The sequence below is a fragment of the Vespula vulgaris genome, chromosome 24 (genome assembly GCF_905475345.1).
Source record: "Vespula vulgaris chromosome 24, iyVesVulg1.1, whole genome shotgun sequence".
Taxonomy (NCBI): domain Eukaryota; kingdom Metazoa; phylum Arthropoda; class Insecta; order Hymenoptera; family Vespidae; genus Vespula; species Vespula vulgaris.
Window position 1 is genome coordinate 1,770,001 of NC_066609.1, and position 16,273 is coordinate 1,786,273.

The window sequence follows — 16,273 nt, forward strand, 5'->3', positions numbered from 1 at the left end:
TAAATACGTTATCGCGTTATATCTTTGATCGAGCTTTTCAAAAAAATTCTTTTTTTTTAATTTTCAATAATCATTTTCTTCTTGACCAATAAAAAATTCACCTGCAAAATATATATATATATATATTTGTTATATGTAATGTATTTATTCTATATAATATTTTATTCATATAATATGTTAAATAAAGTGGCATAATAATACTATATCATTGATCGATACTACAGCTAATGCTGATTTTAAATTTGATATTTCTTTTTCAAAAGACGATGACTTTGCAATTACTAAAAAAGATTTACGAATGATAAATAATTGGAAAATTTACGTATAAAATATGTAGATTAGTTTCATCTGGGTGTGTTAATTAATTCGAGCGATTATCTTTCCGTATGCTCTTGTACCGTCTCATTGTTAATCATGGGCGGAATACCATAGATATCCGTGATGTGAGTCACAACAGAACTTTCGATACATATATATGTTGTTCGTTCTAAAATTCTCTTTCTAAAACAAATGAATCAAATTATATATATATATATGATACAGTAATAAATAAAAATATTGTTCGAAATGCATATAAGAAAAGATTTCGTGTATCAAGTAATATAAACTAATAAACGTATCTTCATATTGGTGTATTATAATTTTTTTTTTCTTTTTTTTTCCTTCTACTTTTTATTATTTTTTCTTTTTTATAGAAAGAACGTGTACCAAATTGTGACAAATTATCAAATAATCAATGTAATCAATAATTATCCTTTGAGGATAGATAGACAGGATTTATAGTACAATTACGATTGTCTTACTATTATAATAACATATAATCTTCAATTTCTTACTTATTTTTTGATCAGTTTTGTACTTTTGCAATATTATTCAAAGTTGAGTCACTTGCACGTTTCATTGTTCTTGCACATCTTTTTATTTTATTTTTTTTTTCCTTATTTTTTTTTTTTTTTTTTTTTTTTACTTAATATATCGATCAACCATAGCAAATCGATTGAAAAGTTTACAAATGTTTCATAGTTAGCAAAAAATATTTTTGGGAAACGGATATTAGTTTTTTGAATATATTACTATGTATATGTGTAAATATATGTGTAAATATTTATATAAACTTTTCCTCTATCCATTTTTTTTAGACGTCATTCCTTCCGAAAAAAAATAAAAACAAAAAAAATGGTAGATCTTTGTTGAATACAAATTAATCATTATATTATTTTTTCAGAAATATCATTGTAGTAATTTCAGTGTAACTAATTATTTTCCGATTGTATAGAATGCTGGATATCAGATTTCTGAAAGAATTAATTGTCAACTCATATCTTATACGTATACATTGCATTTGCATTCTTCGCACATTCTGTCGTCGTGTTTACTTTATTTAACACTTCACGAAACGATAAATGTATCCTCATTGTTTCATACGAGTATCAGAAATATAATGTTAGAAGATAATCACTGATTAAAACGATTCAATATTTTTTATATTGAATATTATATTATATATTAATATATACATACAGAAATAATTAGATAAGGCACGTTCCAAAAGAACTTATTTGTATTTCATCTTTCTTTTTATTTATGAATATCATATATCAATTAATAAGGTTATCATATTTGTAATCTCAAATTTTGTAAGAGCATCCTGTATATTCGACTATGATTTTTTATATTTTATAGTTATTATTATCATATATTAATTATTCACATAAATTATGATTCAATAATAAATTAATAATATTTGTATTTAAATTTTGAGGATACCCTATATACTTAACAATTGATAAAATAAATTTCTCATTTCTTTTATACCATTTTTATAAACATTACGAATCTATAAAAGTAATTTTGAGTTTATAATTAGAAAATAATTTTTTTGAAATGAATGATAAAAATTAAAAATAGAGAAGAGAGAGAGAGAGAGAGAGAGAGAGAGAGAGAGAGAGAGAGAGAGAGAAAGAGAGAGATCTATAAGTTTACAAAAAATGAGGTTGGATTGTTGTATGTGTTATCTTTTATATTTTTTGGTTAAATCTCTTAGATAAATGTTACCATTGTTACGTATTAGAATAAACATGAGTTAATGATGCAACGATACTACTCATCACAATTACCATATTATATAGAATTACATTAGCTCGAGAATGCATGATACTAAACTTATTTGAAATGTTACAATGAATACTTCTCTAAACTCGCATGATTTTCGCGTTTTTTGTTTCCTTCTTAACAACTCTTTATTTATTAATAAACTTCTTTTAATTTCATCATTAACTAATTAAAAAAATAAATAGTTAATAATACACATGTATCAACATTAATAAAAAGTTAATTCACATTATTGAATTCAAAGAAAATTCTACAATCGAATTCAAAAATGCCACCTCAGCTCTGATTGGTTGAAAGAATTAATACGTCATTCAATGCATTTTCAGAGATATTAATCACACTTCTTACGTACGTGTTAAGTATCAATTATGTAAATGTTAGATAAGAAAATTAACAGTTTTTCATTTATTATTTATATAATTATGTAAAGTGTAAAATATCTAAATAAAAAATATGCATAGAAATGACATGTTCACGTTGTAGATATTCGACCAATCACAATGAAGAATGGATAATGAAAAGCATCGTTTCCAAAAGAAAATTCATTACCTTTTTTTTATATTCGTTTAATTATTATATTTGCATTGTGATATTTCAACAGATATTATTTTTAAAATATGTATATATATATAAAAAAATATTGTGCAAGTGTTGTATAATTTTATAAGCATCCAGCATTGATGGAGATAGAGAGAGACAGAGAGAGATAGAGATAGTATATTCGTGTAGAAATATATAATATATAATACTAAGATAACCTAGTGGTGTTTTTAATAAATAAAAAAATAATTTAATTATATAAATATTTAATAATGAATAAAATTTATAATATTATCGCGAGACGATCAATCTTTCAGAGCACTCGTTTGCTTTGTTTCTGTCATCAACAAGTAAAACTTCATTATTATGTCAATCATGATATTTGGATGAATAATTTTATACAGGATAGTTCTAATTTATCAATAATCAAAAGATTTAAGCACAAGAAGAAAAATTTGGTAAAGATAATTAAGATGATTGTTATATTATACATTACTAAAATTAATACTGATTCCAAAAATTATTTGTGATCGTATGTAGAAGAAAGCAAAAGTGGATGATCTTGAATCGGATGAAGAAGATGAATCAGATTTAGAACTAGACGAATCACAGAGTAAATCTGTAATATCAAATATTAAAGTTAATTCTTTACGTGTAGATACTATAATTAAAAATGGAGCTGGTATATCACGCAAGTATGAGAGTTAATTTTTTTTGACTATAATAATATGCAATTAAAAAGATCAAAGATATAGGCTATCAAATTACTGTAGCAAAAATTTGCTATAATAATTAATTGAAGTAATAAGTAATTTAATATTATATTTGATGTTTAATTATAGAAATATAGAGACTGCATTTTATGAAAGTAAAATCCGTATTAATGGGAAAAAAGTGCTGAAAATATCTACAGAGGTGAAATTATAATTAAGATAAAAATCGAACATATAAATTGTCTCTAATACTATAAAAATTATATATATTTTTATTGTAGGTTCAAGTTGATGATGAAATTGATATTATCCGTGATCGACCTAATGCAAATTTAAATCAACTTATAGTATCACGAATTAAAATTTTATCAATTACTCCAATATCGGAAGCTATTAGGGTTAAAATAGCTAAAGATAAAAATTTATTAATTGAAGAATATCCTAGTTAAATTAGTCTAAATCAATTTAATATTTAGTAGGTAAATATATATGTAACATTTATTCATGTCATATATAGATTTTTATTAAACAAAAAAAATGTTATAAAATATTGTATATAAATAATAGAAAATATAAATGATAGTATTATTTAAATTCTGTTTTCTCTATATTATTTTTTAATATTGTAATACACTGAAAAATAAAAATTCAAGTAAATACATTCAATTATTCAAAAGATATATAGGTATATACATACACCTTTATTATATATATTATTATTTAGATTATATTAATAATAATAATACGTATATACTTACATATGGAATTCCAAGTATCCCTTTTGATGATAATTCATTTAAATTATCAATAATATCTTGAATATTTGTAAAAGATTGGATATGATCAAAAACATACTTTTTATCAACTGTATCTAAATATGGTAAGAATGCAATTGCTAAGTGTGGCTGCTGACTTTGAAAACAATAGTTTAAAATATCATTGAATTTTAACTCGTATGTAACAGGACACGAATATAGAAGACAGAATGCCATTATACAAGCATCTATTTGTTCTGGAGATGGTGGTATATCCATTTTACTAAATGGTTCTACTATAATACATTGCCAAGCTAATTTATATCCTTTGCACGTTGTAACAATGCTCGTATTACGTATCCGTGGTAAAATTTCCATTAATTCGTTTATCTGAAGAAACATTTCATACAATAGGTTATTATAAAATTAAATAATATAACAATTGTCTAATAATTTTATGTGACATTCTTTACCATTACTAATGTAGCCATTTGTGTCAAACTTTTATCCCAAATGGAATAATCATATATATCGTAATCTGTACAAATTTCTACAATTAAAATTAAAGCTTGTCGTGAATAATATTGAGTATTTAACAACATCTGTACAAGATCATTTTTAGAACTTATTTCAAACGTAGTTATATTGTATCCCAATCCTAAGGCTTCCAATTTACTTATATATTTTAAAGTTTTTGTATATTGCCTGTAAAATATGAAATTATAAAATTATAACACGTTTAAAAAATATAAACATAAATATGAATGTACAATTAAGTTATACCTAATAGTAGTTATTTCTCGCTTAGTAAGCTGTTGTAAAGTTGTTGGATCTATAATAGATTGCAAAACGTCTAACGCTCTATATCGCATTTCAGAGCTATAATCATTTTCATTATTTTCTCCAAAACCTATGTCTATTAGAAGATGTACAGATAAATTTACATCTCCATGCTGTAGCATGTAACAAGCTCTATAAAAAAAAGATTCAATACATATAATTTGTCCTGAGATAAATGACTAAGATATTTTCTACATTAATCTAATATATTACCTGCATAGATTATTATCAGAAACTGTACTGATGTCTGGGCGAGTCAAATTAGAAAATACATCTGTAAAACTTTGATCGAATCTAATCTGTTCAGAATCTTGTTGTAACCATTCTTGAAGTAACTGAAAACGCAATTTGACTAAATTCAAATTAAAAAGACGACCTAAAGCGTCAACGGCTGAATTAATATCAGGCCTAAGATCAATAATGCTTCTGTATCTTAATGGTATACTTTCATCCATATATAATGCTTTAACTAATTTAGGTGGATGTGAAATCAAAGAGATATAAGCATCTTTTCCTAAACCATGTATTCGTAAAATATGTTCAGCTGTAAATCTTAGATATTTAAATCGTATTTTCTGTAATAAAAAAAAGGTAACATTAATAATATTTTTATAAATATATTTCTGATTTATTAGAGATAAAAAATACTAACTTCTAATAAGTCTTCTTCGAAGTTTGTAGATTGTTGAACTGCTGTTTCAGCATATGTAAAACATTGTTGTATTGCAGCAACTCGATCTGCTCCTATCAAATGTAATTTTAACAATATTATAAACGTTAAATATTTATAAAGTTAAGACTTATTAGCATACCTGGAGGTGTATGATTTACAACATAGTATAGTGCAGCAGTTGCATAATATAATGCATTTGGTCCCATTCGTTCTATACACTTCAGTACATTTTCCAGGAAGATATTGTTCTTAGAATGAAGTGACCATTCTGTAGTTCTATTCAAAGATCCCCATTCTTGAATAACTTCTTGCTTTATAGCTACAGAACATATTATATGTGGTTCTAATTTGATAATAGATGCAATAGTTAACCATTTTTCATAAGTTTTCAAATTTAATTCAGATGCTACAACAAAAAATAAAAACATTAAAAAGTAAAAATTATAATAATTTACTAAATTTAATAAATTATATAATTTATAAATTTCTTACTGGATATAAGACCATACACTTACTTATGAGTTTCCAGATGTCAACTTTGGGTAAAAAAGGAAGTCTATATTCTGCAATAGCAGGTAATGACTTATATTCTGGGTTAAGACGTATCCATTCTTCTTGTTCTATTAATGTAGGTTGCCTAGAAAAAAAATTATATACAATTTTCAATGTGTACGGGATTTAATAATTTATCATTCTCTAACTTTTATGTTTAAATTACTTACCCATATCGTGTATAATTTTGCAGAAACCAAAAATAATTTCTTGTTTCACTCGTTCCTATTCCCATCAGATCCATTAAAATAATAGATGCTTCATAGTGATAGAAATTAATCTGTATTAAAAAAAAAATAGATATAAAACACATTGAAGAGAGAAAGAAAGAGAGATAATATTTTATAAACCTGAATAGTAAAAGCTTACTTCTGATAACATATTTCGAGCACATTGCTTTAATGTACTTTTGTCTACAATTTTTTTGATTACAACAGTACATTTTGTTTTTAATTTGTTTACCTCGTCTTGGGAAATTTGCAATTCTGATGGATATACAAAAGAAGATGTATATAATGTTCAAAATAAAAAATTTTATATAAACTTAAATAATATAAATATAAATATATACAAATATATTTTAATATTTACCTTTTTTCCCATTACAAAAAGAAATTGTAAATGTAGGATTCCAAGTATTTAATAATACCTGTAGATAAAGTATTAAGCAATCATCTATATCAAATCCAAAGCATTCACAGAAATCTTGTAGCAAAGGAATTATGTTGTGATTATTGTAATTCATTAAACGTGTTAATATTTGTCTTTTTTCTGCATTATCACTGGTAAAAATCTCTGTAAATAAATGCAGATATTTTTATATAGAATAATTCTTTTATATATCTTATTTAATATTATATAAGAATATGCAAACCTTTATATGTAATTGAATAAGTAGACAATCTCTGTGCCCAATAATGTAACATTTTGTACCATTCAAATGATTCCAGAAGTGAATGATTTTTTTGAAAGCGAAAGTATTCGTAACCTAATATTGAAATTGTAGCATGTCTTGAGTAATCAGTTTGTAATCTGTAATCATAAAGTTAATGTATGTATTATTTAGAAATGCCTTTTATGTGATTATTATACTTACAGCTTAGATGTTGTAGAAAGCCATTTAGATGCTTCTTGATCAGATAACATAAAAAGACAGGACAAACCAAGTTGTAAATCAAATTTTTGAGCATTTACTACTCTTTTCAATAAGCTTTTTATAATATGTGATAGCAAAGATTGTATTTCATTTAATATATTTTGTTCCATCCTTGATGAAAAACAAAAACTGAAGTATAATGTTTTAATAATTTTGAATACTGCATATTCATTATGTACAAGACTAATTTCCTTTATTTTTTTAAACAGACTATTCAGTAATTCTTCTATTGTCTTCTGTGTAATAATATAACATTTATATTTATTGGAAACAGTATATACTTTATAGAAATAATTATAAATGAAAATACCTGCTCTTGTATCCAATCTTTTTTAATTGTTTTTTCTTTGTATGCTGGAATATAAAAGATAGTGAAGGAATATAAAAATATAAATATATTATATATAACATAACAAAATTTGATATTTAAAATTATTACTCACATATAGTTTTGAAGTCTGCATATATCATAACAATAGATAATACATCTTCTATTACAGTAAATAATGATGGATCCAATGATATGGCAAGATCTTTATATATTGTATATAATTTCCATTGTGATTTATGCATTTCTTCAGAACTTGCATCTATAGGACTTGTGTAATGTTTAGCTAAAGATTTGGAATATAACTCTGCCAAATTATAACACTTAAGTATACATTCTGTTTCATCTGAAACAAAAAAAGAATAAAAACAATGAAATTGAAGGCCAGCATATAATGTTCTAAAAAAAATCTATTTTCTCATTTACATCCATCACAACAGTTTAATGCACATGCACATAAGTTTTTGATAATATTTGCAGTTTCTACATTTAGTTTTGTATCATGTAAAGTTACTGCACATATATCTTTCACGTATTTACACTCATTTGCCATTATGTCAATATTAGTTTTTTCAAATCTAGAAAATAAAAAAGAAATATATATATATGCGTGTTATTGTACTCTAGATATTATGTAATATTATATAAACTTACCCTGTTAAATGTTTTAATATGTCAATATTTTTTGTATATTCTAATAATACAGATATAATCTTTAATCTTGGCAATTTTAAAATATTTGCAAGTTTAACAGCTTTTCTATATGCAGTTAAAGTAGATAAAGATTGTGCATTTAACTCTAAATATAAATAATATTTATATATTATTATATCTGTTTTCTAAATAACTACATTATTTTATAAAATAATCTCTTACCATGACTCAAATTTGTGATACAAATTTGTAATATTTCATCCTTCCCAGTATATAATTTACCAAGTGGAATGATAACATTGAATTCCTTTTTAAGTTGATATAAATTTTTAACAGCATCAATTCTATTTACAACGCCATTGTAATAGTATTGTTGAATTTTAGATTTTGTTAACATATCTTGTAATTTTGTGTTAATCCAACTTAAGCACTCGAAATAATATTCTATAGATTCAGGAATGTCCTAAATCAAAAATAATTTTTATAAAAAATGTCATTGCATATATGTGTGGCAGGAAAGATATCTTTATAATAATTTTTACTTTTAGATATCAATACCTTTAAAGTAAAACTAGAAACAATATAATTAACAATTCGTTCGTAGCAATAAAGGGCGATATCATCTTCCAAATTGTTTAAAACTTGAAACGTTATCTCAAAATTTCTGTAACATGATTAAATGCTTTAACATTACAAATATATAAAATTAATTAGTTAATAAATTTTAATAATAATTTTACAAACTTACCTTCGCGTCAAATAATAATTAATACAAGAGGAAAATGCTTTTTTTCTTAATAATAAATTATTCTTAGTTAGTTCGTATAGATCGTTTAACATTTCTTTACGATTTTGTTTAATGATATAAAATATTAATTTCTAAAACACATAAATATAATTATAAAATTCTATAAGTTTTTAGTATAAAATAATATTGCTTACTAACATCATTTATGCCTATATTTGCATAGCCATATTTCTTCAATATAAATTTTATTGGTACATAATCACGTTCAATTTTAATTTTTGTTGATAAAGGATGTTCAAACTTTATACTTATTTCTGCTAACTGAGATATAGTTGAACTCCATGGAACAGGAGCTTTCTTTAATATTTCTACAGTTAGCTTAAGTCGATTCTATAACATATAATTTTCTAATATATATGTATGTGTGTGTGTGTGTATCTATATAATTAATATATAAATAATATATATTTTTTTATAATTGTAATTAGTTTACCTGTACATTATGTATAAACATAATAATAGTAGTGACTCTTCTCTCCCATGGAGCTTCTTCCCATGACCACCAATCTTTCGAATTATATATCAGTTTCTATAACATTTAAATATTATGATTAAATAATTTTTCAATATTAATCTTATACTTAGAGATAATATAATATAATATAATAATACGTACTTGAATGTATGAAGAAAAGACAAGATCATTTTCTAAAGAATGATTAAGTATATATTGTTTCAAAAATTTTTCTACCAATTCGTGAATACTTTCAATAGGTATTTTATTCAGTAACAAATATATTACATCTGTTGGTTCACCAATGTAAGAATTAATAGATATCTTTATCCTGCGTGCAAACAATATATTTTAATAATATATATGTTTTTAATTTTAGTAACAATAACTTACCTGTGATTAATTTTCAATTGCTTTAAATCATATAAGGCTTGAATTATATTCATAAACAATTTAAATGTTGAATTTTCATTGATATTTTCTTTGTAAAAGTATAATGGAGAATTTTTATCAAATTTTAACAAAGTTAAAAATTTCGTAGCAAAGTCTATGCCTATTTGTGGCCATAATTCGGACTGAAAATTTTCCAAAGATTTTATTTTTTTACAACCCCAAGTAATAATATCATTTATCGCTTCAGGTAGTAAAGATAATATAGAAGGTATGAAATTTGATAACCATGGCCATAGAATGGTTAGAGAAATTTTATCTGATATAGTTTTAAAAATATCTTGTACAGTTTCCATTGATAGATTTTTTTCCATGTCTGGTAAATGTCTGGACCAGATCAAAGCTGCTGCTTCAAGTTCTCCCTATATATAAACATATTTTCTTTTTTATATGCATTATTATAAATAATATAAAATATGAAAATAATTTATTAGCTTACCATACCCAAACGAATTTTACATTCTTCTAATAAATTAGCTCGTGAAAACCGTATCCATTCATCTAAAATTTGATCGGCTGTATATTCATTAGCTACTAAAGTTTCACAAAGTATTTCAAAAGTTTCTAATTTATGAATGGCAATATTTATAGATCGAAGAAGATTTAATTGTTCATTTTGTATTATGTACATATTATCCTACAAGCAAAGATATTTTAATATAATTAATATAAAAACTTGGTAAACACAACTTTTTCTCTTAATTATTATAACATATAAAAGATTACCTTACTATTATCGATAATTCTTTGTCTTGCATATAAAAGTAATTTTTTCATCTGCTTATAATCAAACATAATAGCATTTGTACAACAATTAATTACAAATTTCAAATCACTTATTTGATTTAATGTGTTTATTAGTGTATCTAAATTAATCAAATCTGATGTTTCCTTAGCCCAAGGACTAAGCTGTTCAGTGAATAATATTGCCTTTGAAATGTGAATACTTTCCAAAGATAGACTGAATTTTTTTGCAAATGTTTCTGCTTCTTTAAATTGTCTTCTTTTCAATAATCTTTCTAAGCGAAAGTTGGGAGCACTTTCTACTATACTTTTTATTCTAATTGTATTTATGTTTGTGTCATTGATAATCCCTTCTATAAATAATATTGATTCAATAGACGAATTTAAAGTGTCTACTAAATTCGTAGTTGTAGGTACATTTATTTGAAACTTTTGCTCAAACTCTGAAATAATATAGCAGAAGTTTAAATTAATCAATGTCCAGAATGTTGCTTTTAATTATAAAAAAAGAAAACATTTACCAGGAAAAGAAACCAAACGTAAAGTAAATATATCAGTATTTTCATTTTCTAATAGAAATAAAATTTCAGGATGATTATTACTTTCATCATTAACTATCATAAAATCTATAACTGGTTCCTTATAAACCTTTTTACCAATTAATGTTCTAGTACATACTATACTCATAAATTTATCTGTATGTAAACATAACATTGCACTGAAATATACATATAAAAAAATATTATAAAATAATATAATTAATTGAAATTTGAAGTTTTTAGAAATTTATATAAAACTTACTTAAGGTTTTTAAAAATTTGGACTTTTTTATAACTATATGGTAAAGCACTCATGTTACAATAATTTTTACTTGGCCAAACAAAACATATATTTCTTCCTATGAGAATTATACTTGAATTATCTGGTATTATAGCTACTGAACACAATTCCTAAAAATTAAAATTATTTACAAAAAAATAACATAATACTTGGGAATAATTAATTATGTCAATTAAACCTTTTACATTACCTCATTTTTTTCAAATCCTTCAAATATTGTTGTATACTGTATATTTTTTTTAAATTCTTTCTGTAATAACTCATCATTTTCAGCATCAGTAGAAATAAGTTTTTCTATAGAAAATAATGAAATTCTGAAATATTTATATAAAAATTAAAATAACATTATCAGTAAATTAAAATTAGACTTTGTAAATTTTTTAAATTATATAATCAAAGAAATGTTTTAAACTACCATACCTATAAATAACACCTTTTCTGTTAATAAGAATAACTTGTGTTGAATCGTTATTATCTTTCTCTATCGATATTTTCATAACATTAGAGTAATCATCTGTAAGATCAAATATATTTCTGAAAAAAAAAAATAAATAAATAAATCCAAGAGATATTCATAATTCTAAAAAACTAATTAAAGTATAACTTATATTTATAATATTTTTTTTTTATATTATTTTATATATTTGTTTACTTACATAGAAAAAATAACCCCACCACTATCCGATAAATGTAAACAATACAACATTCCATTTTTCAATACAACGTATAAAAATTCTTCATCTTTTGATATACAATAACATGTTATTAAAGAATCGAAACCTATACTTAGCAATACATTCTGGCATGTTTCGTCTTCAAATATTGTGATAGATTTATCAACTGCTATACATAGTTTAGTATATTGAAGAGAAGCCTGGATAATTGGTTTATTTTTGACCTTATAAAAGAAACAAAATTTATAATAATTATTTCTGGGAAAGAATTATAAGAAAAATTTAATAATTTCACATACTTCCCCATCCGCTTGAACACTTGCAAGTGTGACAGTTTCATAAATAGATGTTTTACTTTCTATAACAATTCTTGTTCCAAAATTAATAGTTTCATCTTCTGTATCGAAACCCGATAAAACATTATTCCACAAAGCCATTTTATAACTGTTTCATCACTAAAACAACAAGTACAACAATTTCAAATTCAAACTGATGTGTCTTAAAAAAAGAACGTTTGATTTATTACAATATTACAAATATATTAACATTACAATATTATATACTTGAAATGTAATATATTTAAAGAATGTATTTTTTATATATTTCTATAACAAATATCTTCAACTACAAAGTAAAATATTTAATAATTTAAAAATTTACGCTCCATACAAAAGATAAAAAGATTGGATTTCATCAATGTGTACACCTATCAAATGATTGGATTTAATTCTAGACGGCGCAGTTGTTCCATCACACATATTTAATCGTGCGCCTATCAGATGAATTATCAACACAAAGACGTAACAATTCTGAACAAATTCTTTTCAAGTAATTATGTGGTGCCTGTTATACCGTTTGTAATTGTAAAGTTGTCGAATAACGACGTTATATTTTATAAGAAAGACAAAATAAATATAACGGAAAATAATTTTTAAAAAAGGACATAAGAAAAAACTGATTGGACATCAAAGATAAAGATATTGACATGATGCGTTTAAATTGAAAGACAGTAAGTTTTCAAATTTATTAATTATAGTTTTGAAAATATATTACATTTTAACCGTTTTTAACGGTTTTTATGTGTAAAAAGAAAAGAAAATAAAAAACGGAAATATATATGTACATTTAGATGCAGTCAAATGATGTGAACACATCACATGGAAGAAAAGATTTGTTTCATTGATTTAAATATTGTACAATATAAAAAATAATAGCAAAAACTAAATAACAGTGAGGAGACATGTGCAGATGTTACGTAGTACATTTAGGTGGATGACAGGTTCTTCAAATATGGATGCAATTAAAGATAATGACAGTCTCACTATTAGTGAGATTAAGGACGAATCTGAAGGTTCTGATTCCATAGAGGTCAATAGATTTTCTAATTTATCTACTTTTATTTATAGTAATTTTTTCTCTCTCTCTCTCTCTCTCTCTTTCTTTTTAATTCTTATTTGTTATATCATATATTAGGTGGACAATTCAAGAACAGTTTTATTAAAGATAGCTACGTTATATGCCGAACGTCTTATGAATGACATCTGTTTGGTTGTTGATGGAGTAGAATACCCAGCACATCGTCTTATTCTTTGTGCTTCTAGTGATGTTTTTCAAGTATATATATATATATAATTTTTTTTATGATATGTATTGTGATAACATTAATAAAATTGTTAAATTTTAGGTAATGTTAATGAGTCCACAATGGAGCGAATCTCAAGAAAGTAGGGTAACGTTACAAGAAACTCCTCAGTGTGCACCTATATTTAGTGAATTTTTGCGATACTTTTATACTGGTCAGATAAGAATTAATCATGGAGTTGTTCTCCCAATTTTATCATTAGCAGATAAGTATAATGTTAAAGATTTAATATCGTTGTGCCTTGACTACATGCAAGATCATATTGCTTTGGCTGCTATACATGGTACATTAGTATCATGGTTACAATATACTTCTAATTGTGGTCACCACGATATTACTCAATCATGCCAAAATTTTATTAAATGGAATTTAGAATTAGTGGCCAAAACTTCAGATTTTGGAAATTTTGATTTGGACATCTTAGTGTCATTGTTACATCAAAGTAGTTTAGTTATAAAAGATGAGATGACACTTTACAAGTGCCTGGAATCATGGTTAGATCATCAGACAAACAGATTAAAAACTCAGTTATTGCCTGATGAATTGGAAGCCACATTAAAACAATTAGTGGTTGCTGTTATGTCACCTGTTAGATTTCCTATGATGTCTCCACGACAATTAGCAGAATTACTTTTATCACCCTTAACGAAAAAGTACAAAGAATTTTTTGTAGAACGTATGTCCATTGGAATGTCCTTTCATTCTGGACAAATTGAGAGGGTGAAAGAAGTTTGTTTAAATGAAGAAGATGGAGCATTGTTATTTGAACCAAGGCTTTACACAGTGGATACATGTAGTTCTTTACTTACAATAGAAAATTTTCATGGATTGCCTTCTTATCATACAAGAACGCTTGTGTTCTCCAGCCATTCCTGTCTGGCAGAATATGCTGGTGATAAGGCATGTGAATGGGTTGTAGATATTTATCCAAAAGGTGTTTGGTTTAAAAAGTTTTTTCTTATAGTTTGGCAAGGCACTGTAGAAATGCCTGAACATGTTAAACGTTCTGTTAGATTGTCTTTAACTTGTAAGGAACCTCCAGTTAATAGTGATACTGATATGAGAGTAAAGATAGGTGTTCTAATATACGGACTCCAAGATGGAGTTGAACATATTGCAAGAGTGACGGAAATTATACATAGATTTAGTAAAAAAGAACGAGTTCTCAATCTGGATGATTTATTACCATTCGAAGAACTTAATCCACAACAAGGTTCTGTAACAGAAAATACAGTATCTCCATTCCTAGTTGGGCCCAATAAAGATATACTTAAATTGCACATAGTTATCTCTCCAGCCAATTAATATATAAATATAGATATTCTATTGTACTAAATACGTACGAGAAAACAAGAAAGAAATAATGTTTTTCCTCCTCTTTCTAGGTAAATATGTTTTTGATATTATCCATATATTTTTTCTTTATAAATTCAATTTCTTAATCCATGCTATTAATTGTTGTGGATGACTAATAACTGATGACACATTAAAAATATGATATTAAATGTGCAGTTAGTTATATCTTTAAATTACTATAACAGATCATTTTTGTGTGCTACTAGAATAATACATGAATTGATTTGCTTTCTTGAAACATTATCTTATGTTGCATAACGTAAACAAATGAATTTTTTAAAAATATGTTATTAGTAAAATATATAATTTGTGCAATCATTTGTATCTATTTTATCTATGCATAATAATTTGTGTATTATGTATAGTAAACAGATACATGTTGAAGTATATATATACATTGATCTAAATTTAAATTTCTTGTTTTAGAATATGATCTTATATTTGACTATAATATTGAAAAAAAAAAGACCAAGAAGAGAAATAATTGCATAATTTAAAACTAAGTTTATTATGCGATTCAATCTTGTTAATCCAGTATCAAAAAATTTTTTATTAGAAATGAAAATATTATCGATGTATATATAACTCTATTAATAAATAAAAAAACAATTTTTAGGTCATTCTTCAGAGCATTGTGTAAGTTACTTCAATGTGAGAAGTAGTATAAGACATTAAATCTCTGATTGTTATTGAATGTTGAATTATATAATTAACTTCTTAACAGGTATTCCGTATTCTTCATTCCCACTTTTTATGATAAGACATTTATTGAGTTACATATGGATATATCTTACGAATGGATAAACATAATAAGATCAAATGCAAATTCACATAATTAGAAATTTTCGATTTTTTATGTAACACTCCTATAGCTTTATAAATAATTTTAGTTGAAATGTCTATGTAGCCAACTGCCTAAAAGAAAATAAATCATATTTATAAAATCAATCTTTGAAGAGGTATTTCTATTATAAAACTTAAT

General features: G+C 24.6%; 3 protein-coding genes across 8 annotated transcripts; 2 read left to right on the forward strand and 1 right to left on the reverse strand.

Annotated features, from left to right (window-relative positions):
* The first annotated feature begins 2,579 nt into the window (after window positions 1-2,579).
* On the forward strand, window positions 2,580-3,959 carry LOC127072241 (mitochondrial transcription rescue factor 1). The gene is made up of 4 exons (XM_051012521.1): window positions 2,580-3,110; window positions 3,193-3,347; window positions 3,495-3,567; window positions 3,647-3,959. Exons 1-4 carry the CDS (start codon window positions 2,925-2,927, stop codon window positions 3,812-3,814), a joined length of 582 nt encoding a protein of 193 aa, XP_050868478.1. The 5' UTR covers window positions 2,580-2,924; the 3' UTR covers window positions 3,815-3,959.
* On the reverse strand, window positions 3,867-13,034 carry LOC127072235 (kinetochore-associated protein 1). Of its 6 annotated transcripts, none has more exons than XM_051012501.1 (33): window positions 12,857-13,034; window positions 12,593-12,748; window positions 12,276-12,517; window positions 12,040-12,153; window positions 11,810-11,933; window positions 11,581-11,729; window positions 11,301-11,497; window positions 10,762-11,222; window positions 10,475-10,672; window positions 9,979-10,397; window positions 9,748-9,916; window positions 9,565-9,660; window positions 9,270-9,461; window positions 9,072-9,202; window positions 8,882-8,987; window positions 8,546-8,786; window positions 8,324-8,468; window positions 8,096-8,247; window positions 7,785-8,015; window positions 7,652-7,695; window positions 7,282-7,577; window positions 7,060-7,217; window positions 6,777-6,980; window positions 6,555-6,670; window positions 6,356-6,465; window positions 6,149-6,270; window positions 5,773-6,039; window positions 5,613-5,704; window positions 5,174-5,535; window positions 4,904-5,092; window positions 4,594-4,825; window positions 4,124-4,510; window positions 3,867-3,998 (listed from the first exon to the last, which is right to left on the reverse strand). In XM_051012501.1, the coding sequence occupies exons 2-33, from the start codon at window positions 12,728-12,730 to the stop codon at window positions 3,951-3,953; spliced, it is 6,132 nt and encodes a 2,043-aa protein (XP_050868458.1). In that variant the 5' UTR covers window positions 12,731-12,748; window positions 12,857-13,034; the 3' UTR covers window positions 3,867-3,950. The 6 variants fall into 6 exon arrangements, with proteins under 6 accessions (XP_050868458.1, XP_050868457.1, XP_050868456.1 ...); XM_051012500.1 differs by having other exon boundaries at window positions 12,840-13,006; XM_051012499.1 differs by having other exon boundaries at window positions 12,845-13,003.
* Window positions 13,035-13,100: 66 nt separating this feature from the next.
* LOC127072238 (BTB/POZ domain-containing protein 17-like) lies at window positions 13,101-16,239 on the forward strand. The gene is made up of 4 exons (XM_051012516.1): window positions 13,101-13,302; window positions 13,423-13,661; window positions 13,767-13,907; window positions 13,978-16,239. Exons 2-4 carry the CDS (start codon window positions 13,542-13,544, stop codon window positions 15,238-15,240), a joined length of 1,524 nt encoding a protein of 507 aa, XP_050868473.1. The 5' UTR covers window positions 13,101-13,302; window positions 13,423-13,541; the 3' UTR covers window positions 15,241-16,239.
* The last annotated feature ends 34 nt before the right edge of the window (window positions 16,240-16,273 follow it).

Excerpts from the sequence above, each read along its gene's own strand:
- LOC127072238 (XM_051012516.1), top strand. The coding sequence starts at position 13,542 with ATGTTACGTAGTACATTTAGGTGGATGACAGGTTCTTCAAATATGGAT. Across the intron at positions 13,662-13,766 it reads AAGGTTCTGATTCCATAGAG|GTGGACAATTCAAGAACAGT; the intron begins GTCAATAGATTT and ends ATCATATATTAG. Across the intron at positions 13,908-13,977 it reads CTTCTAGTGATGTTTTTCAA|GTAATGTTAATGAGTCCACA; the intron begins GTATATATATAT and ends GTTAAATTTTAG.
- LOC127072241 (XM_051012521.1), top strand. The coding sequence starts at position 2,925 with ATGAATAAAATTTATAATATTATCGCGAGACGATCAATCTTTCAGAGC. Across the intron at positions 3,111-3,192 it reads AGCACAAGAAGAAAAATTTG|AAGAAAGCAAAAGTGGATGA; the intron begins GTAAAGATAATT and ends GATCGTATGTAG. Across the intron at positions 3,568-3,646 it reads TGCTGAAAATATCTACAGAG|GTTCAAGTTGATGATGAAAT; the intron begins GTGAAATTATAA and ends TTTTTATTGTAG.
- LOC127072235 (XM_051012501.1), bottom strand. The coding sequence starts at position 12,730 with ATGGCTTTGTGGAATAATGTTTTATCGGGTTTCGATACAGAAGATGAA. Across the intron at positions 11,934-12,039 it reads AGAAAAGGTGTTATTTATAG|AATTTCATTATTTTCTATAG; the intron begins GTATGGTAGTTT and ends TAAATATTTCAG. Across the intron at positions 7,218-7,281 it reads CTTTCTACAACATCTAAGCT|ATTACAAACTGATTACTCAA; the intron begins GTAAGTATAATA and ends TTATGATTACAG.